This window comes from Rhinopithecus roxellana, chromosome 10, assembly GCF_007565055.1.
Source record: "Rhinopithecus roxellana isolate Shanxi Qingling chromosome 10, ASM756505v1, whole genome shotgun sequence".
NCBI classification, from domain to species: domain Eukaryota; kingdom Metazoa; phylum Chordata; class Mammalia; order Primates; family Cercopithecidae; genus Rhinopithecus; species Rhinopithecus roxellana.
This window is the reverse complement of record NC_044558.1, coordinates 121,040,606-121,061,091: the sequence shown is the minus strand read 5'-3', so window position 1 is coordinate 121,061,091 and position 20,486 is coordinate 121,040,606. Positions and strand designations below refer to the sequence as shown.

Sequence of the window (20,486 nt, the reverse complement as noted above, 5' to 3'; positions counted from 1 at the left end):
TACCATCCAGAGATGGATAGCACATATCCTTGTAGTCTTTTTCCCTCTACCTGTGCTATATGTTGTATATATTTTTTTTTTTTCAGTAAAAAGCCTTTCATTTGTGGAAGGTTATTACATTGGTGTTGAGTCAGTAAGGATGCTGATAGAGAAAATATAAGATTGAGGAATTTAAAAATTCCTCTAAAAAGTCTTTTCCACTTACGTATTTAGAAAAAAAACAGTTCTTTGAACTTTGATTAAATGTGGATCAGGTGGTTTCTTTGATCTTGTTCAAAATATTTATGTTATATAAAAGGTTACTTTAACAACATACTATATTACTTTTTCTTGTTGTCTTTGCCTTTAGTCTAGGATGATGTTAACTGCCTCTAGGTTTTAGAAATCTAGGATTTCTCATGTTGGTAGAAAATGAGATATTTAAAACATCTGTTATAGTGTTCTGAAGCTATAAATTTGAGCTGTGTACAGGCTAACAAGCACACATAAAAAAGATCATAATTAAATTAATAGATGACTTTTTTTTTTTGAGATGGAGTCTTACTCTGTCACCCAGGCTGTAGTGCAGTGGCATGATCTTAGCTCACTGCCACCTCCACCTCCTGGGTTCAAGCGATTCTTCTGCCTCAGCCTCCTGAGTAGCTGGGACTACAGGCATGTGCCCCCATGCCTGGCTAATTTTTGTATTTTTAGTAGAGATGGGGTTTCACCATATTGGCCAGGCTGGTCTCGAACTCCTGACCTCGTGATCCACCCGCCTCGGCCTCCCAAACTGCTGGGATTACAGGCGTGAGCCACCGTGCCTGGCCGCTAATAGATGACTCTTTTTTAAAAACCCTTACAGAAAACTTCTGTTTAGCAAGTATTTATTTTAAAATCTAGGGTTAATTGTATGTATCAAAGTTATTTTAACACTTTCTCTAAGGCAGAACTTGATTAAAAAAAATAATAATAAAGTAGGGCTGTCCTGGACTCCAGTCAAGGAATCTAGTTATCTGGTTTCTGATGAACCCAAAGGTCTCTGATATAAGGCAGTTCCATCCATGTAAATTAGGAAGATAATACTATTCAGAATTCAGAAATCATGTTGTAATTTGCTCTGCTCTTCTTCTGTGGCAATTCTTTTTTTTTTTTTTTTTTTTTTTTTTTTTGAGACCAAGTCTCACTCTGTCATCCCGGCCGGAGTGCAGTGGTGTGATCTCAGCTCACCGCGACTTCCAACTCCTGGGTTCAAGCAATTCTCCCACCAAAGCCTCTCAAGTAGCCGGGATTACAGGTGCCCACTACCATGTCTGCCTAATTGTTATTGTTGTGTTTTTTCTTTTATTTTTTTTGAGACAGAGTCTCACTCTGTCGCCCAGGCTGGAGTGCAGTGGTATGATCTTGGCTCACTGCAACCTCCACCTTCCAGGTTCAAGCAATTCTCCTGCCTCAGCCTCCCAAGTAGCTGGGATTACAGGCATGTGCCACCACTCCCAGCTGATTTTTTTGTGTTTTTAGTAGAGACAAGGTTTCACCATATTGGCCAGGCTGGTCTTGAACTCCTGACCTCAAGTGATCCACCTGCCTCAGCCTCCCAAAGTACTGGGATTACAGGCGTGAGCTACCATGCCTGGCCTTTGTTTTTTTTTTGTTTGTTTGTTTGTTTATTTTTGTTTTTGTTTTTCAAAAGGAACCATATTACTTTTTATAATTGCCTCTTATGCTTTCTTGCCAGGTGCCTTTGGAGCAGGTGCTTTCTGGGCTGGAGCTTTTTGACCCTTCTGAGTTTTTGGAGGGGGTGCTACCTTCTGTCCTGTGGCTTTCTGGGCAGGAACCTTATGGGCTGGAGCCTTCTTGCCTACAGCGGTCATCTTTTTATGCTGTAACTTTAGCAGCAGCTGCTTTTTTGGGAGAAGCTTTCAGGAGAGCTGCCTTTTGAAGCTTCTTTACTTGATGTTTTATTATTCTGTCTCTCATTTTCTTTGCCTTCATAACTTTAAAATGATCAGAATCTGTCATCTTGGCTTTCCTTTCTCTGGATTCAATCTTTTTGGCCTATCTTGTGGCTGCCCATTTTGTATTGATGTCTGCCTTCTGCCAGGCTTGTGGGACATACTTCTGGCGGGAACCGTGTGGAAACTTGAGGATGAAATCAGTGAGCTGCATGTACTTGAAAGGCATGGCCTGTCTCCTCACTTGAGTGCAAGGTCCGCCAACCAAAGCCCTGTTCTCATCAGTAACATCTATGATCACAATTAATTTTCCAGCATGAGGTCCAAAGGAGATGTAGGCTACCCGGCCAACCTCCACAAAGCGCCTGAACACCATCTTGGCGGCGTTTGGAGAGAAGGAATTCATTTTTAATTGTAGTTGTGAACAAGGTATTTTGAGAGATAGTATTGAATAAATTGTATCCAGGTATCCACAAAATATAAATATGTATTTATTTATTGAGACATGGTCTTGCTCTGTTGCCCAGGTTGGAGTGTGGTGGCAGGATCATGGCTTACTGCGGCTTCAACCTTCCAGACTCAAGAGATTCTCCCACTTCAGCCTGCCAAGTAGCTGTGGCTATAGGCATGCACCACCATACCCAGCTAATTTTTTCTATTTTTTTTTTGTAGAGATGGGATCTCATTATGTTGCCCAGGCTTATCTTGAATTCCTGGGTTCAGGGGATCCTTATACCTCAGCCTCCTAAAGTGCTGGAATTGTAGGCATGAGCCACTATGCCCAGCCGTCCATGAAATATTTTAATGCTATGGAAAGTGTTTAGGTAAGCACATTTCATCATCACTTCTTGGCCTTTTGGCTAAGATCAAGGGTAGCACATTTCATCCACCTGTTTTATTAGCTTAGAGCTTTTAAATGTAATCTTAGTTTCTCTGTAGAATAGTGATTCTTAAATTTTTTTGTGCCTAGATTCTTCTGGCAATCTGATATAGCCTATGAGCACTTCTCAGAATAGTTTTTTTTAAGTGCTGAAAAAACTACGTAAGATTAAAGGGAAAACCAATTGGGCTGAAGTACAGTTATTAAAAAAAATTTTTTTTTTTTTTTTGCTATACCGCAATCACAGTAATAAAATATTTTTTAATTGTGACATAGTAATTAATGCCTATACTTCTTTAGTACTGCATTAAATAAGATCTGGTGGCAGATGTAATAACTACCATGATTTTGAGGTAGGGGTGAGAAGAGTGCTGAGAGGGGTAAGATGTCTGCCACAACTGTAATATGCTATAAAAATAGCTGTGGTGATAAAGTCACAGATATCACAGATATTGTTATTGTTTGCACCTCCATTTATGATGGGAGAAAATCCTATTTTTCACCTAGAGGTTAGTGAAAATAGGATGGGTTGGTTTGTGTGCCTCTTTTTGCCATCCAGATTTGCAGATAACCCTGATTTCTACCCATGGACATTGCTACAAAGCCATTCTTTTTCCAATTCTAAGTGCAGATTTGACCCAGATTTCCTGCAAGTAGCCAAATGCCTCTGTTGCTGGGACTTGTCTTGGCAGAGCTATAGCAAGCAGAATGTGTTGCTAAAGTTGCTCTGGCAGTTTTTGTCAGAATCGGGGCTCTCATCAGGACCTGTTTCAGTTGGAGAAAACACTGAACTTTAGTCAAATTTGAACTGTGGTGCTTATATTTGTTTTATTCTTCACTTGGCTGTTGGGTAATAAAATGTGCTTATCTCCCTAAACCTAAGTTTGCTTGTTGATACTCAGGGTGGTACAAACCAAATATGGGTAAGAACTTCTTTTAAATGTAGCTTGACTGTGCCAAGGCCATTTCCGTACACTTAAGATTCCTGCTTAATAAACTGGCAGCTACTAGAAAATGTATCCACTAAGAAGAGCAGTTTCAGGCCAGACACAGTGGCTCACACCTGTAATCCCAGCTCTTTGAGAGGCTGAGGCAGAAGGATCCATTGAGCTCAGGAGTTCGAGACTAGCCTGGGCAACATAGGGAGACCTCGCTTCTTTAAAAAAAAAAAAAAAATTAGCCATGCATGGTGGCACACACCTGTAGTCTCAGGCACTCGGGAGGCTGAGACAGGAGGATACCTTGAGCCCAGGAGGTCGAGGTTGGTCAAGGCTGCAGTGAGCCATAGAACTCCAGCCTGGGCAACAGAAGGAAACCCTGTCTTTAAAAAAAAAAAAAAAATTGAAGAAAGAAAGGCAGCCTCAGACAAGTCAAGTCAAAATAGTGTATATTGACTTTTGCAGTTTGCCTCTCCTTAGGACATTCTGGATATGCCTAGCTGGACTATCCCATTAAAAAGGGACCTAGGGAGATACCATCTATCATGAGATCTGTGTCAAAATTTTACCTTAGGATGAGCCTGGAGTTGGGTTTGGTTTGTGAGTTCTGTGGGGATGCCGCCTCAGGACCAGGGTTGTGTCAAAGTCTAGGATAGACCAGGGCTTCCTTACATAATTCTTGGACAAGGATGTCTGCCTGTGCTTCAAATCCAGCCTGCACTTTCCTTGCCATGTTTTGTTCCCTGGTGAGGAGGGGGTGCATTGGCCCAGGAAAGGGACCTTTTCTAATTCACAGAAAGGCAACCTGAGAGCCCAGAAAGATCACATTTTCTTTCTTTTTTTTTTTTTTTTGACACAGAGTCTCACTCTGTCGCTCAGGCTGTACAACCTCCACTTCCCAGGTTCAAGCGATTCTCCTACCTTAGCCTCCCGAGTAGCTGGGACTGCAGGCGCATGCCACCAGGCCCAGCTAATTTTTGTATTTTTATTAGAGACAAGGTTTCACCATGTTGGCCAGGCTGGTCTCAAATTCCTGACCTCATGTGATCTGCCCACTTTGGCCTCCCCAAGTGCTGGGATTACAGGCATGAGCCACTGTGCCCCTCCCAAGATCACATTTTCTAACTTAGGCAAGCACCACCTCTATAAGAGGTGGCTCTAGGCCACATACATATTCAAGGACTAGAATTGAATGAGTATTTGAGAAGCAGAAGAATTAGAGCCAAAGGCCAGAGCAATTTTTTTTTTTTTTTTTTTTGAGACTGAGTCTCACTCTGTTGCCCAGGCTCGTGTGCAATGGTGCAATCTCAGCTCACTGCAACCTCTGCCTCCCGGGTTCAAGCAGTTCTCCCACCTGAGCCTCCCGAGTAGCTGGAATTACAGATGTGATCCACCATGCCCGGCTAATTTTTGTATTTTTAGTAGAGACAGGATTTCACCACATTGGCTAGGTTGGTCTCAAACTCCTGTTCTCAGGTGATCCACCTGCCTCAGCCTTCCAAAATGCTGGGATGACAGGTGTGAGCCACTGCGCCCAGCGTACCAGATCTTGTTCTAGGTGCAGGGGCTATAACAATAATTAAAATCAGGCTTTCTGTCTTCAGGAAGGCCACAGTTTTAGCATTTGTGTATAAAATGATACCTTACACTATAGTACCATTTACTTAGCTTCTAATATATTCATGACGTTACATATTCTCATTAAAGTTAACTTCGAATTTTGGAGTTTTATCATTACTTGTCAAAATGATGTTGTGCATAGAAATAAATAGGATATGTACATTGTTAAATAATAATTCTAGGAGGCAAATGCCAGTCGATACATATTCTAAGGCATCAACAATTAAAGTTACACAATACCACTGCAAGAATAGATCTACTGATTTTTTTATAAAATGAATTATTCTTTATGGAATAAGGAAGTAACTTGAAATTGACTGTGTTTATAGGAATCTAATGTATGACAAAGTAGAAAACCCAAGACAATATGAAAAGAAAAGATTGTTTTTTAAATAACCTATTAATAATTTGAAAAATAGCCAGCGTGGTACAACCTCATTTCTACTGAAAATACAAAAATTAGCTGGGCGTGGTGACACACGTCTGTCGTCCTAGCTACTGGGGAGGCTGAGGTAGAAGAATCCCTTGAACCCAGGAGGCAGAGGTTGCAGTGAGCCAAGATCATGCCACTGCATTCCCGCCTGGGCAACAGGAGAGACTCCATCTCAAAATAACAATAATTTGAAAAACAAATCAAGATCCCTACATTAATACATATACTACAAATAAAATCAGAACTAAATATGAAGAATTATAAAATTGGCTATTTATTGAAACTCTAAAATGAAGACAGGAGGAAAGATAGTTTTGTAGGCCCAGAAAAATAAAGCAATTATAAAGGAATATATATCTTTCTTTTTTTTTTTTTTTGAGGCAGAGTTTCACTCTTACTGCCCAGGCTGGAGTGCAGTTACGTGACCCTGGGTCACTGCAACCTTCGCCTCCTGGGTTTAAGCAATTCTGCAGCCTCAGCCTCCCTAGTAGCTGGGATTACAGGTGCCCACCACCACGCCCGGCTAATTTTTTGTATTTTCAGTAGAGATGGGGTTTCACCACGTTAGCCAGGCTGGTCTCGAACAACTGACCTCGAGTGATCTGCCCGCTTCAGCCTCCCAGAGTGCTGGGATTACAGGGGTGAGCCACAGCACCCAGCCTGTAAATGAAAATATTGACACTTTTCATTTTATTTTATTTATTTTATCTTTTGAGGCACCTTTGCACCATTATAGTAACATTAAAATATTATAAAAGTTTAAAATATAGTCAAAGTAAAAAGGCAAATAGCACATCAGAATATGTACCTCTAGGAAATTTTCATTTCAGTACAAATACTAAAAATAGACATCTAGACTAAAAATATGAACAAATATGACTTAGAAAAAAAGCACATAATAAATAGATCGTGGTGTATCATGTCCTTCGAGGGATAAATATCAAATAAAACAGGTTATCATTTTACTAGCAATAAAAAACTGCAACACACAAAACTGGCATTTACTAAAACTGATATTCTCATATATTTGTATTTAAAATTTTCACATCCCTTTAGAAAAGGTTTTTTGTGATATGTATCAAGCACTCAAAAATAATTTAAAAACTTTTTTTTGTTGTTGTTGTTGAGATGGAGTCTAGCTCTGTCACCCAAGGCTGGAGTGCAGTGGTGCGATCTTGGCTCACTGCAACCTGTGCCTCCAGGGTTCAAGCAATTTTCCTGCCTCATCCTCCCGAGTAGCTGGAATTATAGGCGCACACCACCATGTCCTACCAATTTTGTATTTTTAGTAGAGACAGGATTTCGCTATATTGGCCAGGCTGGTCTTGAACTCCTGACCTCAGGTGATCCACCTCCCTCACCCTCCCAAAGTGTTGGGATTACAGACATGAGCCACCATGGTGGCCCAACCTAAAATTTTTTTTAACTTTAGTTTTTTTCTATGTCACAAATCATGAAGCAAAAAACAATTATTCTCCTTGATCCCAAGGAAAGAATCTGAAATATGGAAGAACGCATGCTTTGTTTATTTATTCATTTTAATTTTTGTTTGTTTGTTTTGAGACGAACTCTCACTGTGTCGCCCTTGCTGGAGTGCAGTGACACGATCTCAACTCACTTCAACCTCCGCCTCCCGGGTTCAAGCAATTATCCTGCCTCAGCCTCCTGGCAGCTAGGACTACAGGCACATGCCACCATGCCTGGCTAATTTTTGTATTTTTAGTAGAGACGGGGGTTTCACCATGTTGGTCAGCGTGGTCTCGAACTCCAGACCTCATGATCCTCCCGCCTCGGCCTCCCAAAGTGCTGGGATTATAGGCTTGAGCCACTGCGCCTGGCCTATTTTTTTATTTTTATTTTTGTTTTTTTGAGACAGAGTCTTGCTCTGTCACCCAGGCTGGAGTGCAGTGGCACAATCTCAGCTCACTGCAACCTCTGCCTTCTGGGTTCAAGCGATCCTCCTGCCTCCACCTCCCTAGTAGCTGGGATTTCAGGCGTGCGCCACTACCCCCAGCTAATTTTTGTATTTATAGTAGAGATAGATTTTTGCCATGTTGGCTAGACTGGTCTCAAACTCCTGACATCAGGTGATCTGCCCACTTCGGCCTCCCAAAGTTCTGAGATTACAGGTGTGAGCCACCGCAGCTGACAGTACTAATCAGTGTTACTTATAATCCAAACCCCTTAACTTACAAAAGTAAAAGAGGACAGTATTTATAATTATGCCTGGACAGCAAGTATAAGGCAAGATTATATGGGGAAATTAGGATGTATTGCCATCCTACTTATATAAATAGGCAAAACAAATTAAATACACTAAAGAGCTAACAGAATACCTAAGCACTGTATGATATACCCCAGGATGGTTTTTAAGTCAAATCAAGCATTTATAAAAACAAGGAAATAGTTTAGTAATCGTTTTTCTCAAAGAGGTGTTCATAGTTTAAGTTTTCCTCGTTATTTAATTTTTCAAATTTTTCATTTTTTATTTTATTATTTGACAAAATATATTTCATGATATTTTAGAATGAAAACAGTTTTCATTCTTGTTCAACCTAGTTATTTTATGTATGAGGATATCAACACAAAAAAATGCTACGGGGCATGGCCAAAGTCCCATGCCTCGACTAGACATGGCTGGACCAGGCAGAGTAAGCATTTCTGTCTTTATTGTTATCATCATCATCATCATAACATCATCATCATCTAAAGACTTAGAGATGGGTCTCACTGTGTGCCTAGGCTGTATCCTCCCACCTCGGCCTCCCATAGTGCTGGGATTACAGGCATGAGCCATTGCATCTGGCCGTCTTCTAATTCCAGAGCAAGGGCTCTTGACCACTTCACCAAGCTGCCTTGAAGTGTCAGTATGTTTTGTAACTTGACACTTGATGCTTGTTTTTGGTATTTAAAATGATCAGTACTTTGTTTCACAAGTCAGGCTAATTTTAGGTTGTTTCTCGCGAAATCTGAAACTTCGTAAAACTTTACAAAGGCATATTGACTAGACTTACTTTTCTCTGGATCCCATAATTCTGTATGTGTTGCCGATCCCACTACATATTTATGGAGGAAAGAAGAAATCTGAAAAATACAAAGCAAGACATGTTCTCAAATTCAAAACACTTGACTTTGGAATGTTATCCCTCCTATACACTCATTTCCTCTGTGCTTTGCTGCCAAACATTTCTCAGTGCACAGTCCAGGAATCTGACTGAGTGTTGAATGCAAAAAGTCCCAGATTCCCACAGATGACTAGTTTTTAGTAATGGTTAACAGTACTTCCGACTAGTTTCTGCTCTAAGTTGGTTATATATTGGTTATATATTGATTAGGTAATCAATGAGTGGTGGTAAGGCTCCCTGGGAACCCTTATACAGAAAACTTAGATCTCCAACAAGATATAGTATATATTGGGTCCTCATCCTTTCTCTCTCTCTCTCTTTTTTTTTTTTTTTTTTTTTTGAGACAGTCTCGCTCTGTCATCCAGACTAGAGTGTAGTGGCATGATCTCGTTTCACTGCAAACTCCACCTCCTGGGTTCAAGCAATCCTCCTGCCTCAGTCTCCTGAGTAGCTGGGATTACAGGTGTCCGCTACCACACCTGGCTGATTTTTATATTTTTCGTAGAGATGGGGTTTCACCATATTGGCCAGGCTAGTCTCAAACTCCTGACTTCAAGTGATCTGCACACCTCAGCCTCCCAAAGTACTGGGATTACAGGCATGAGCCACTACGCTCGGCCTTGGGCATTTTTTGTTGTTGGTGGTGTTCCTGAGACAGAGTCTTGCTCTGTCGCCCAGGCTGGAGTGCAGTGGCGCGATCTCAGCTCACTGCAATCTCTGCCTCCCAGGTTCAAGCAAGTCTCCTGCCTGAGCCTCCCAAGTAGCTGGGATTACAGGCGTGCACCCCCTTGCCTGGCTAATTTTTGTATTCTTAGTAGAGACAGAGGTTTCATCATGTTGGCCGGGCTGGTCTCAAACTCTTGACCTCGTGATCTGCCCACCTCGGCCTCCCAAAGTGCTGGAATTACAGGCATGAGCCACCATGCCCGGTGACCTTGGGCATTTTATATGAGAACAAAATTAACTTGTACTGGCACCATGGCTCACACCTATAATCCCAGCACTTTGGGAGGCCAGGGTGAGAGAATCACTTGAGTTCAGGAGTTCAAGACCAACCTGGGCAACATAGACCTCTTCTCTACAAAAAAATAAAAAACTTAGCCCAACATGGTAGTACAGGTCTGTTGTCCTAGCTACTTGGGAGGCTGAGGTGTGGGACAACCACTTGAGCCCGGGAGATCGAAGCTACAATGAGCACTGATCACACCACTGCACACTCCAGCCTATGCAACAGAGCGAGACCTTCCTCCAAAAAAAAAAAAAAAGTAACTTGCATATCTCTGAAAGTTGCACATAGTATGTTGTGTTCCAGTTAATTTTTTGCTGCTCGTGTTGGGTGATGGTGATGGAGTTCATTAATTTTTATTAATCAGTGATGCCACCTGGTGGCCAGAGAGTACATTTTGTAGTGTACCTACACACTGAACCAACATTTGCTTTTTTTCCCTTTGATAAAAATAACCTCAGTGGCATTTGAGGCAGTTTTATTAGTGAAGTTTTGAATAATGCTCAATTTGTTTTGGCAGGAACAGAAAGGTCATAGAATACTACCAGTCTAACGTGGCAAACTGAAATGACTGCTCTCTTCGTTGTTATTAGGAAAGCTTCTGCCGCATACCAGGTCCTAAATGATAGGTAATAGATGGTTCCCTATGACCAATATAGGCGTGTCTGTCTGGTCTCCTTTCCTGGGTTTCACCTGGGTTATGACAGTCACTGGAGCCAGCTACTGGTTTCACTGTTCCTCCCATCTGACTCAGGGTGATCAGTCACATTCTTATGCTGCAGTTAAGGCCCCAGGTGATTCTTAAGTTGAAAGAGATCTTGGTCCTACTCTCTTTGCCAAGGTAAAAGTCCTCAAAAAGATATACAGCAAGAAGATGCCCTCAAAATACGGATGGATGGATGGATGATGGATGGATAGATGGATGGATGAATAAGTTGGAGAGTTGAATTTTGGAGACCATTAAGATATTTTTAAAAATTGGCAAGGAGGGTAAACCTAACTCCATTACTTCCTTGATTAATAGCATGATGTTGCAATGTATTAATGGTGGGTTTTCTGCTCAGTGTATTTAAACTGTGTTTGTAAAAGTTAATGTTTGAGTACAAGCAAAGAAAATGCAACTTAGAAGCTTATCAGACTCAGCGTAGTGATTCTGAGGTCAGGATTTCCTAATATGGACATCTTCTGGGTAACCCTTTTGGTTTAGAGAAGTGTCTCTGTTTTCATTGGTATACTTCTGTATTAAAGAACAGAAATTTAAGACAAAATAGGAACTCGCCATGAGTCTGATATTTAGGTAAATCTGTGTTCCTTTCCACACTCTTCAGCTAACTAACAGCTTAAGGAAAATCACTTGATTAATGAGGTAGCTTAGGGTTTGAGAACATCTAATAGGGAGGGTAAGTTTGTCTCCCCAACCCTGTCAACTTTCAGCCATAGAAATGTTAAATGTTTGCACTCAGAAAACACAGCTTATGTAATATATTGAATGCATTCTGAGTGGGGTCAGAGTGAGAATAAGTTTATTTTCATCTCCAGATAAGGCTAAGTGTAATGTATATCTTATGTATTTTGTTAATTTGGGTTTTTAAATTTTTTTGTGTGCCTGCTTCATTTTTCCTTTATATTTTGGGGCGGATGCTCTCTTCATTCAGATTAAGATCTAAATTGCTAGCGATGGTTTCTGGCAAGATAGAACCTATGCCATGGTGCAGGGAAGCTTAATATGTTTATACATAACATCTCACCTTGGCTTATTGCCAGTGCTGGATATTTATAATGTGCACATCTAGACTCACACAGGCTCTTAGATCACTGTCTCAAAGATTTACGAAGTTTCAGCAGTTGGGCGTGTGCTTGTGTCATCTGTTACATTTGAAGATCTGACACTGATACCCATGTTTTCCTTTGTTCCTTTGAGCATGATTTCATAAATCCATGAGGTGAAGTTGTATCTATTCCATAATAGTACTAACTAGCAGTTGGGTCTGATAAAGATATATTCAGTTTCTGAACACCCCTTTTCTCCTTTCATTTTCTCAGTTCCCACTGGCATTAGAATTGGTTTCAGCATTTATTGCCTTTTACCTCAACTAAAATACAATCCTAACTTAAAAGTAATATATTATTGGCCAGGTGCAGTGGCTCACCGCCTGTAATCCCAGCAGTTTGGTAGGCTAAGGCTGGGGGATTGTTTGAGGCCAGGAGTTAAAGACCAGCCTGGGCAACAAAGTGAGACCCTGTCTCTGAAAAAAAAAAAAAAAAAAAAGGCAGACATGGAGGCACACACCAGTAGTCATAGCTATTTGGGAGGCAGAGGCAGGAGGATTGCTTGAGTCTAGGAACTTGAGGCTGTAGTGAGCAATGATTGCACCGCTGTGCTCCAGCCTGGGTGACAGGGTGAGACTCTGTCTTGAATGAGTAAGTGAATTGTTTTTATTCAGTAAGCATTTGTTGTCCCTTTTGTGCAAAGCCCCTGGCTAAGTGCTGTGTGAGAGAGAAAGATGTTATCAGATGACTTGCTCACAAGGAGCTTTGAGTCTAATGAAAAAGAAAATAATAGAAGCATAAAGTGAGACTGCTGTGTCATGTGTTACTCAAAGGGAGAAAATGTTTCTTTCAAATGGAAATTTTGTAAGAGAAGTGGGATTTAAGAAGAGCCTTGAAGAATATGAGTAGAATTTGTATATGCGAGACAGAGAAAGGGATCGAGAAAAAGGGACAATTAGGGACAAAAGGTGTGAAGCCAGGGGACACATGGGGAGTGTTTAAGGGGTTGCACAGAATCAAATTTAATCAGGACAAAGGGCCCATTTTAGGCAGTAGCAAGAGAGAGAGAAAAATTGATAGGGACTATGTAGCAGGGGGCTTTAAATTCCAGGGAGGAATTTGTATTAATTTCACAGGTAATGGGAGACCATCCAGCATTTCTCAACAGAGAAGGAAGTATTGCCTTAAAATTCCATGATTGTCCTTGGTGTCAAAGATTTATTAAATATAGGTTCCTCTATTGCCTCAGTTTTTTTCTGTATTATAAGAACTACTATATACCACATTGCTTATTTACAGACTCTCTTCATCCAAACTAAGGTTTCTCAACTTCAGGCCCATTGATACTTGGGGTCAGATAATTTTTTTGTTGTTGTTGCAGGGCTGCATTATAAGATATTTAGCAGCATCTCTGCCGGGTGTGTGCGTGTGTGTGTGTGTGTGTGTGTGTGTGTGTGTGTGTTTGTGTGTAGTAGAGATGGGGTTTCCCCATGTTGGCCATGCTGTTGAACTCCTGACTTCAAGTGATCCACCCCCTTCGGCCTCCCAAAGGGCTAGGATTACAGGCATGAGCCACCGAGTCCAGTCTACATCTCTGACTTCTAACCACTAGCCACAGTAGCACCCCCTTTTCCCCAGTTATGACAACCACAACTGTCTCCAGACATTGCCAGATGTACCCTGGGGGTCAAATTTGTCCCCATTTGAAAACCACCTGTTTAAATACATATATTGAATTCCCTTGGTGTCCTGAGCATTGTTAGACGCTTAGATTAACAAATCCAGGAGTCTTTTAGGGATTGAATTAATGCCTTAGAATTTTATACTAGATGTATGTCTGATCTCAAGATTAAGGTACTTTCCTATGTATTGGAATAAAAGCTGAACTGGGCATTAGAAGACCTGAATTCTCATGCTGGCTCTGCCACCAAGAGGTTATGTGACTTGGGTGAGATCCTTTGCTCAGTAATCTGATTCCTCATCTCTAAAATAACCAGTGTTTCCTCCAAGGCTCTTTCTAGCTCTGATGCTATGTCTTGATTTCAAATTGATCTCAGGGCTTTATTTTTTCACAAGTTAGCCCAAGTTGGACTAGCATGTATATTAACCAGCAAGACTAACGGAAGTATTGAAAAAGAAAGATATGTGTTTGGGGCTCACTGGTTTATTGTACTCAAATACTTTTTTTTCTTCTTTTCTAGATTATTTGAAGAATCTCATAGAAGATGCCGGAGATTACAGAGACACTCAAGGTAAATAACTTTTGTGGTTGCAGAAGTTTTTATATTATGTTTATTTAGGTAGGGGTAGAAAGTAAAAATATATTGATGACAAAATCTGTTACAAACTCTATTCATACGACTTGAAGGCCGGGTGCGGTGGCTCACACCTGTAATCCCAGCACTTTGGGAGGCCGAGGCGGGTGGATCACCTGAGGTAAACAGTTTGAGACCAGCCTGGCCAACATGGTGAAACCCCTTCTCTACTAAAAAAAATACAAAAACTAGCCAGGCGTGGTGGTGCACGTCTGTAATTCCAGCTTCTTGGGAGTCTGAGGCAGGAGAATCGCTTGAACCTGGAAGGCAGAAGTTGCAGTGAGCTGAGATTGCACCACTGCACTCCAGCCTGGGCGAGACTCTTTCTCAAAAAAAAAGACTTGAGGCCTTCCTGAAAACTCCATTTTGAGCAGATTCACATAGAACCAGATAAGTAGTAAAGCAGTGCTGGGGATAGGTGAGATTATATGGACAGGGGAGACCCAAAGTCAGCCCTGCATGAGAACCAACCTCTTGCGACTGGTGGTGAGGGGAGCCAGCGTGGTGGCTGAGGTCAGGAAGCTTTGCCCTCCTGTGCTCAGTCACTCTGTGCTTGTGCCATATTCAGTTTCCATAGAGGTCCATTTCTTTGTCTTTCAAAAACAGGGATTAAACCAGAAGATCTGCAAGGTCCTCAAGCTTCAAAATCATGAGTCCATGAAGTGACTAAACTACAAAGCAGGGATGAGTCTATAAAAGCATATTATTCTGGGACTGTTTAACAATAGGATATTAGCCTTCCCTCACCCATAGTAGTACTTAAGGGAAACAGTCCATTACATCATGAGGGACTCATAACTAGTGGGATAATTGGAGTTCCTGTGTCTGTCTGCCTGTCAATGTCTCTCTCCCTCACAATCTCTCTCTCTCCCTCTCTTGCAGATAACAGACACATATACACAGATTAATTCTGTTTGGGTGTTTCTGTTTAACCCCAACAACCTCTTTCAAATGTCACAGGTCTATCCCTTGTTCTTTTTTTTTGTTTGAGACAGAGTCTCACTCTGTCACCCAGGCTGGAGTTCAGTGGCACGATCTCGGCTTACAGCAACCTCCACCTCCTGGGTTTAAGCAATTCTCCTGCCTCAGCCCCCCAAGTAGCTGGGATTACAGGCATGCACCACCATGCCCAGCTAATTTTTGTATTTTTAGTTTCACCTTATTGGCCAGGCTGGTCTCGAACTCCTGACCTCAAGTGATCTGCCCACCTCGGCCTCCCAAAGTGCTGGGATTACAGGCATGAGCCACCATGCCCAGCAACCCCTGGTTCTAACTGCAGAAACATATTAAACAAGTCTATTAATTTTATGAATTTCGATCACATTATTATTATTATTTTAATTTTTTGAGACAGAGTCTCACTTTGTCACCTAGGCTGGAGTGCAGTGGCACGAACACGGCTCACTGCAGCCTCAACTTCCTGGGCTCAAGTGATTCTCTTGCCTCAGCCTCCAAGTAGTCAGGATTACAGGTGCACACCATCACACCCTGCTAATTTTTGTTTTTTTTGTAGAGATAGGGTTTTACTGTCTTGCCCAGGCTGGTCTCGAGCTCCTGATTTCAAGTGATCAGCCCGCCTCGGCCTTCCAAAGGCTGAGATGACAGGCGTGAGCCATCACACCCAGCCTGATCACATTCGTGTATATCCTTTACATTTGCAGAATAAAAAGTGAACATTTTTAACCATTTTGATAGAGATTCTTATTTATTCTCTTAATCATTTCACTTCTCTAACATCTTCTATTTGTATACATTATGCTTTTAAAGGTGGGTTTTTTTAAAGGAAAAGTTTGTGGTTGGGGATCTGACAAGTTTCCTGTCTTCAGTGATCATATCTTTTGATGAAAAAGTTGGTAATACCCATCAAATAAAGAACAAAGCAAAGGACTTCAAAGTAAGGGTGCACCAAGCAGGACAGAATTATTTGGATGACAGAGAAAAGTATGAAGGTTGAAGAGGCAGGGAAGCTTTACAGGAAAAAGTAGGACTGGAGATGAGTGGGAGAATGGGGGGGAGGAAAAATGAGCATTCCTGATGGCAGCCCCTCTCCTGAGGATACAAATTGTATATAGAACTTATAGAATAGAAAGAAAACATCTGTCCTGGGTCCTGGGCTTCTGCCTTCAATGAAAATGAGTTATTGGGTCAATTTCACACATAAAACAAATTCAGGGTCAGAGATTAAGGAGCTCATTTAAAGAAAATTACATGCTACAGCAAAGACAGATGAGAAAACCACTGAACAGTGAGGCCCACTCTATGGCCAGAGGCACAGCAATCATATGGTGAGCAGTGGCTGGGCGTGGTGGCTCATGCCTGTAATCCCAGCATTTTGGGAGGCTGAAGCAGGTGGATCACTTGAGGTCAGGAGTTCAAGACCAGCCTCGGCAACATGGCAAAACCCTTTGCTACTAAAAATACAAAAATTAGTGGGGTGTGGTGGTGCATGCCTGTAATCCCAGCTACTCAGTAGCTGAGGCATGAGAATCGCTTGAACCTGGGAGATGGAGGTTGCAGTGAGCCAAGATCCCACAACTGCACTCCAGCCTGGGCGACAGAGCAAGACTCTGTCTCAAGAAAAAAAGAGTGGTGAGCAGTGTGGATGAGACTCCAAGGGTAAGGGAAGGTGAGGCAAGTATAACTTTGAAAGGTAGGGAGAAGAGTTAAAGGAATAGAGGCATCAGGGCTGACATGGGGAAAGTAGAATCACAGAATGGAGTGGGGAAGGTAGAGCTTGGGAGACCAGGTGACCAAGTAGCAGCAGCAGCCTTGTCATCCATTAAATCTTAAGGCATCTCTCCCCTGTCCACTGGGAATTCCAGCAGGCCAGAAAGCAGGAAATGTGTCTAAGGTAACCTCTTGAATACCTGCTGTGAAGAGGGTACCAGGCGCTGTAAATTGTGATATATGGCTGAGCACCGTGGCTCACACCTGTAATCCCAGCACTTTGGGAGGCCGAGGCTGGTGGATCACTGAGGTCAGGAGTTTGAGACCAGCCCTGCCCGGCAAAACCCCGTCTCTACTAAAAATACAAAAATTAGCTGAGCATACTGGTGTGCGCCTGTCATCCCAGCTACCCAGGAGACTGAGGCAGGAGAATTGCTTGAATCTGAGAGGTGGAGATTGCAGTGAGCCGAGATCATGCCACTGCACTTCAGCCTGGGAGACAGAGCAAGACTCTGTCTCAAAAAAAAAAAAAAAAAAAAAAAAAAAAAAAAAAAAAAATCTGATATATAGTCAGGGTCTCTCTATAAGGAAAACATGCTTTCTTTTAATAATAGTGATGATGATACATGTTGAAAGAATACAGAAACCTCCAGGAAGACTGTCCTTTGGTAGATTACAATAACCAGACCAAAACACCTCAACCCCTTTTCAGAAATTGATTTGTTGTTGTTTTTGATTTTTATTTTTTTGAGAAAGGGCCTCATTTTGTCACCTAGGCTGGGGTGCCGTGGTGTGATCTGGGCTCACTGCAACCTTGACCCCCTGGGCTCAAATGAGTCTTCCATCTCAGCGCCCCAACTTGCTGGGACTGCAGACATGGGCCACGACGCCTGGCTAATTTTTGGATTTTTTGTGGAAACAAGGTTTTACCTTATTGCTGAGACTGGTTTCGAACTCCTGAGCTCAAATGATCCGCCCACCTCAGCCTTCCAAAGTGTTAGGATTACAGGCGTGAGCCACCACCCCAGACAGTCTTTTATTTAATAGTCGTTTTGTTGATGACCACTGTCACTGCTACAGCAGCCTCGGGAGGAGATGCTTCCCTTTCTAACACTCTACCAGTTTTCCTCGGTGGGAATGCTACTGTCGTATTGTACTGAATAATCTTTGTGTGGGTTTCTAATGACTAGTGCGTGGAGTTTGGCATCCCTGCCTCCTACCCACTGAAGACCAGTGGATCTTCCTGGTCATTGTGACAACCAAAAATTGTCTTTACACATGTTTACATGTCCATAAGGGAGCACTGTGGCCCTGAGTTGAGAATAACTACAGCCCCAAACCTGACAAAATGCAAACTTTTTCCTTTAGACCTAGTTACAAAGATAACAAGGCTGGAGTATGGAAAAACACTTTGCTAAAAGGTAAAGGGTTAATAAAAAGAATAAAACACAGATAGGCCCATGAAGCTAATAACCCAGCTCACAAAATGACACTTGCAAATTCCTAAGATCTAGGATGCTTCCATGGGGCATTTCCCCCATTTCTAATTCATGCCTCTTGGAATCAGATTAAGAGACTGAGATCTGATCTTAGTCATTTCTCGTAATTTTCATTTCCTATATCAAGATCCTTTTCCCTCACAATCCTTTTCTCCAAGATAGTTTATACTTGGATGGTCCTTATCTTCCAGGTGAAATCCCATCCTTATCCTTGTAAACTTGAATAGGATAATCAAATCACAGCATAAAACAACCCTGACATTCATACTGTTAATAAACATGGTCTACAGTGTCTCTTTAGAGTCTTCTTTTAGCTCATTATTTCCCTATATATTGTTTTGACCAGGTTTTTGGTGGTAGTGGTGGTGTTTGGTTTGGTTTGGTTTTGCCTTCATTGAACCTTAGTTGACTGCCTACTCACAGTCAACTAAGCTCCTCCAGAGGTTGGTTGCTATAAACTAGCTATCTTGTCCCCTGGAATTGCTTAATGTTGCAAACTATTTGTTTCCATTGTAATTACTAAATGCACCTTTTGCTCCTGCCTCTTTCAGATGCCCTTGCTGTTGTTATAGAGGTAGCCAACCACGCCAATGACACCATGAAGCAAGGAGTAAGTGTCTTGTTATCAGTGGCTGGTGTGGTCTTGAACCTGAAAGCCCAGGCCTTCATATGCTTTCCATTGTCTTTCTGTAGGACAACTTTCAGAAACTTATGCAAATTCAGTACAGCTTAAATGGACACCATGAAATTGTGCAGCCTGGTCGGGTAAGCATTTTAGATTGCTTTTTGCAAACTTAATACGATGCATTTAGGTACCATCTGTATCTGTTTATCATTTCTGTTATAAAAATAGGTTGTTTTTGTTACTCTTCTCAGTCTTGATCACTTTATCCGTTCAAAACATTCATGATATAAGTCACTGTGACAATTGAATTAGGAATAAGCCCATTTGACCGGGCGCGGTGGCTCAAGCCTGTAATCCCAGCACTTTGGGAGGCCGAGACGGGCGGATCACGAGGTCAGGAGATGGAGACCATCCTGGCTAACACGTGAAACCCTGTCTCTACTAAAAAATACAAAAACTAGCAGGGCGAGGTGGCATGCGCCTGTAGTCCCAGCTACTCAGGAGGCTGAGGCAGGAGAATAGCATGAACCCGGGAGACGGAGCTTGCAGTGAGCTGAGATCCGGCCACTGCACTCCAGCCTGGGCGACAGAGCCAGACTCCGTCTCAAAAAAAAAAAAAAAAAAAAAAAAAAGGAATAAGCCCATTCATGAAGTAAGTCCAATTAAATTAGGGGAGCGGCAAGGGACCCCACAGAGTATCTGATTTAATGGGATCGTTTTATTGTGTAATGCCAGCAACCTCACACAGTTTTGAAGACAATTTCATTTAAAATCTTTAATGTAAGAGAAGATGATGAAGGGAGGGAGGAAATTGGTATTTTGATCCTCCTTATATAGCACAAAAGTGGCCTAGGAAATGAAAGGAAAGTTACAAAATGCAGTTGTCAGGATGTTGGTTATGCTTCAGGATCAAGTACATGCTCAGTCAATTACATATCCCTCCATGCAGTATCCCTGGGGCCAGTATTGGATTTATCCAACCCTGCTGCTTGTCCGATTCCTAAATGATTTAAAGGTTTAAAATTAACTATGACTGTAAAAAAATCTCAAGGGAACTGTGGCTCCCCAGTCTGTCATGAAAAAAATTCTCGGGAAAGAAAGTTGAAAAGGAGATTGTATTGTTGTGTTGTGATGGTAGGACTAAATGGGTGTGTTTGTATGAATCAGGTTTTTCTCAAAGAAGGAATTCTGATGAAGCTGTCTCGGAAAGTGATGCAACCTCGAATGTTTTTCCTGGTAAGAGGACTTGTGTAGCTCTGATTTGGCCGAGGTAGGGATAGTTGCTTAAGGAAAGGAGACGTTTATACATGGTAGATAAGCTTAGTACCTTCACATATCAGCCTTGGTGGCTTCTTTAACTGGCTATACTGCTTAATTGAATTTCAAGTATGGGAAATAAAGTCTGCTGTGATGCATAACCAGAAGATTATTTCCTTTTGGAATTTATTCCATTTCTAACTTGGAAAATTGTTCTAATCATTTATTTAGGCAGACTGTAATACCTTCATGGGATTTAGAATTCAAAAAACATTAAATCTGTTACAGAACTTGGAAATAAAGCACGTTTTCCAGAAATTGCCTTTTAAATTATATTCTAATAAAACATTGTAGGTAGTTCTAGTGTATATAGCAGAATATAAGTATTTTATTCAGAGAGCTATTAGCAAAGAGGTA

General features: G+C 41.7%; 1 protein-coding gene and 1 pseudogene across 4 annotated transcripts in view; one reads left to right on the top strand and one right to left on the bottom strand.

Annotated features, from left to right (window-relative positions):
• The window catches only part of FGD6 (FYVE, RhoGEF and PH domain containing 6), a 137,855-nt gene that overhangs the window by 86,432 nt on the left and 30,937 nt on the right, over nt 1–20,486 (top strand). For all 4 annotated transcript variants that reach the window (XR_004059530.1, XR_004059531.1, XM_010383914.2 and 1 more), the window contains exons 9-12: nt 13,908–13,958; nt 18,739–18,797; nt 18,881–18,952; nt 19,980–20,048. Coding sequence is in view for 2 of the 4 variants with exons in the window: in XM_010383914.2 (XP_010382216.2) it covers nt 13,908–13,958; nt 18,739–18,797; nt 18,881–18,952; nt 19,980–20,048 (251 nt within the window). In the remaining 2 variants the exon portion in view is untranslated. The remainder of the gene's footprint in view (nt 1–13,907; nt 13,959–18,738; nt 18,798–18,880; nt 18,953–19,979; nt 20,049–20,486) is intronic.
• LOC104678584 lies at nt 1,701–2,310 on the bottom strand (annotated as a pseudogene).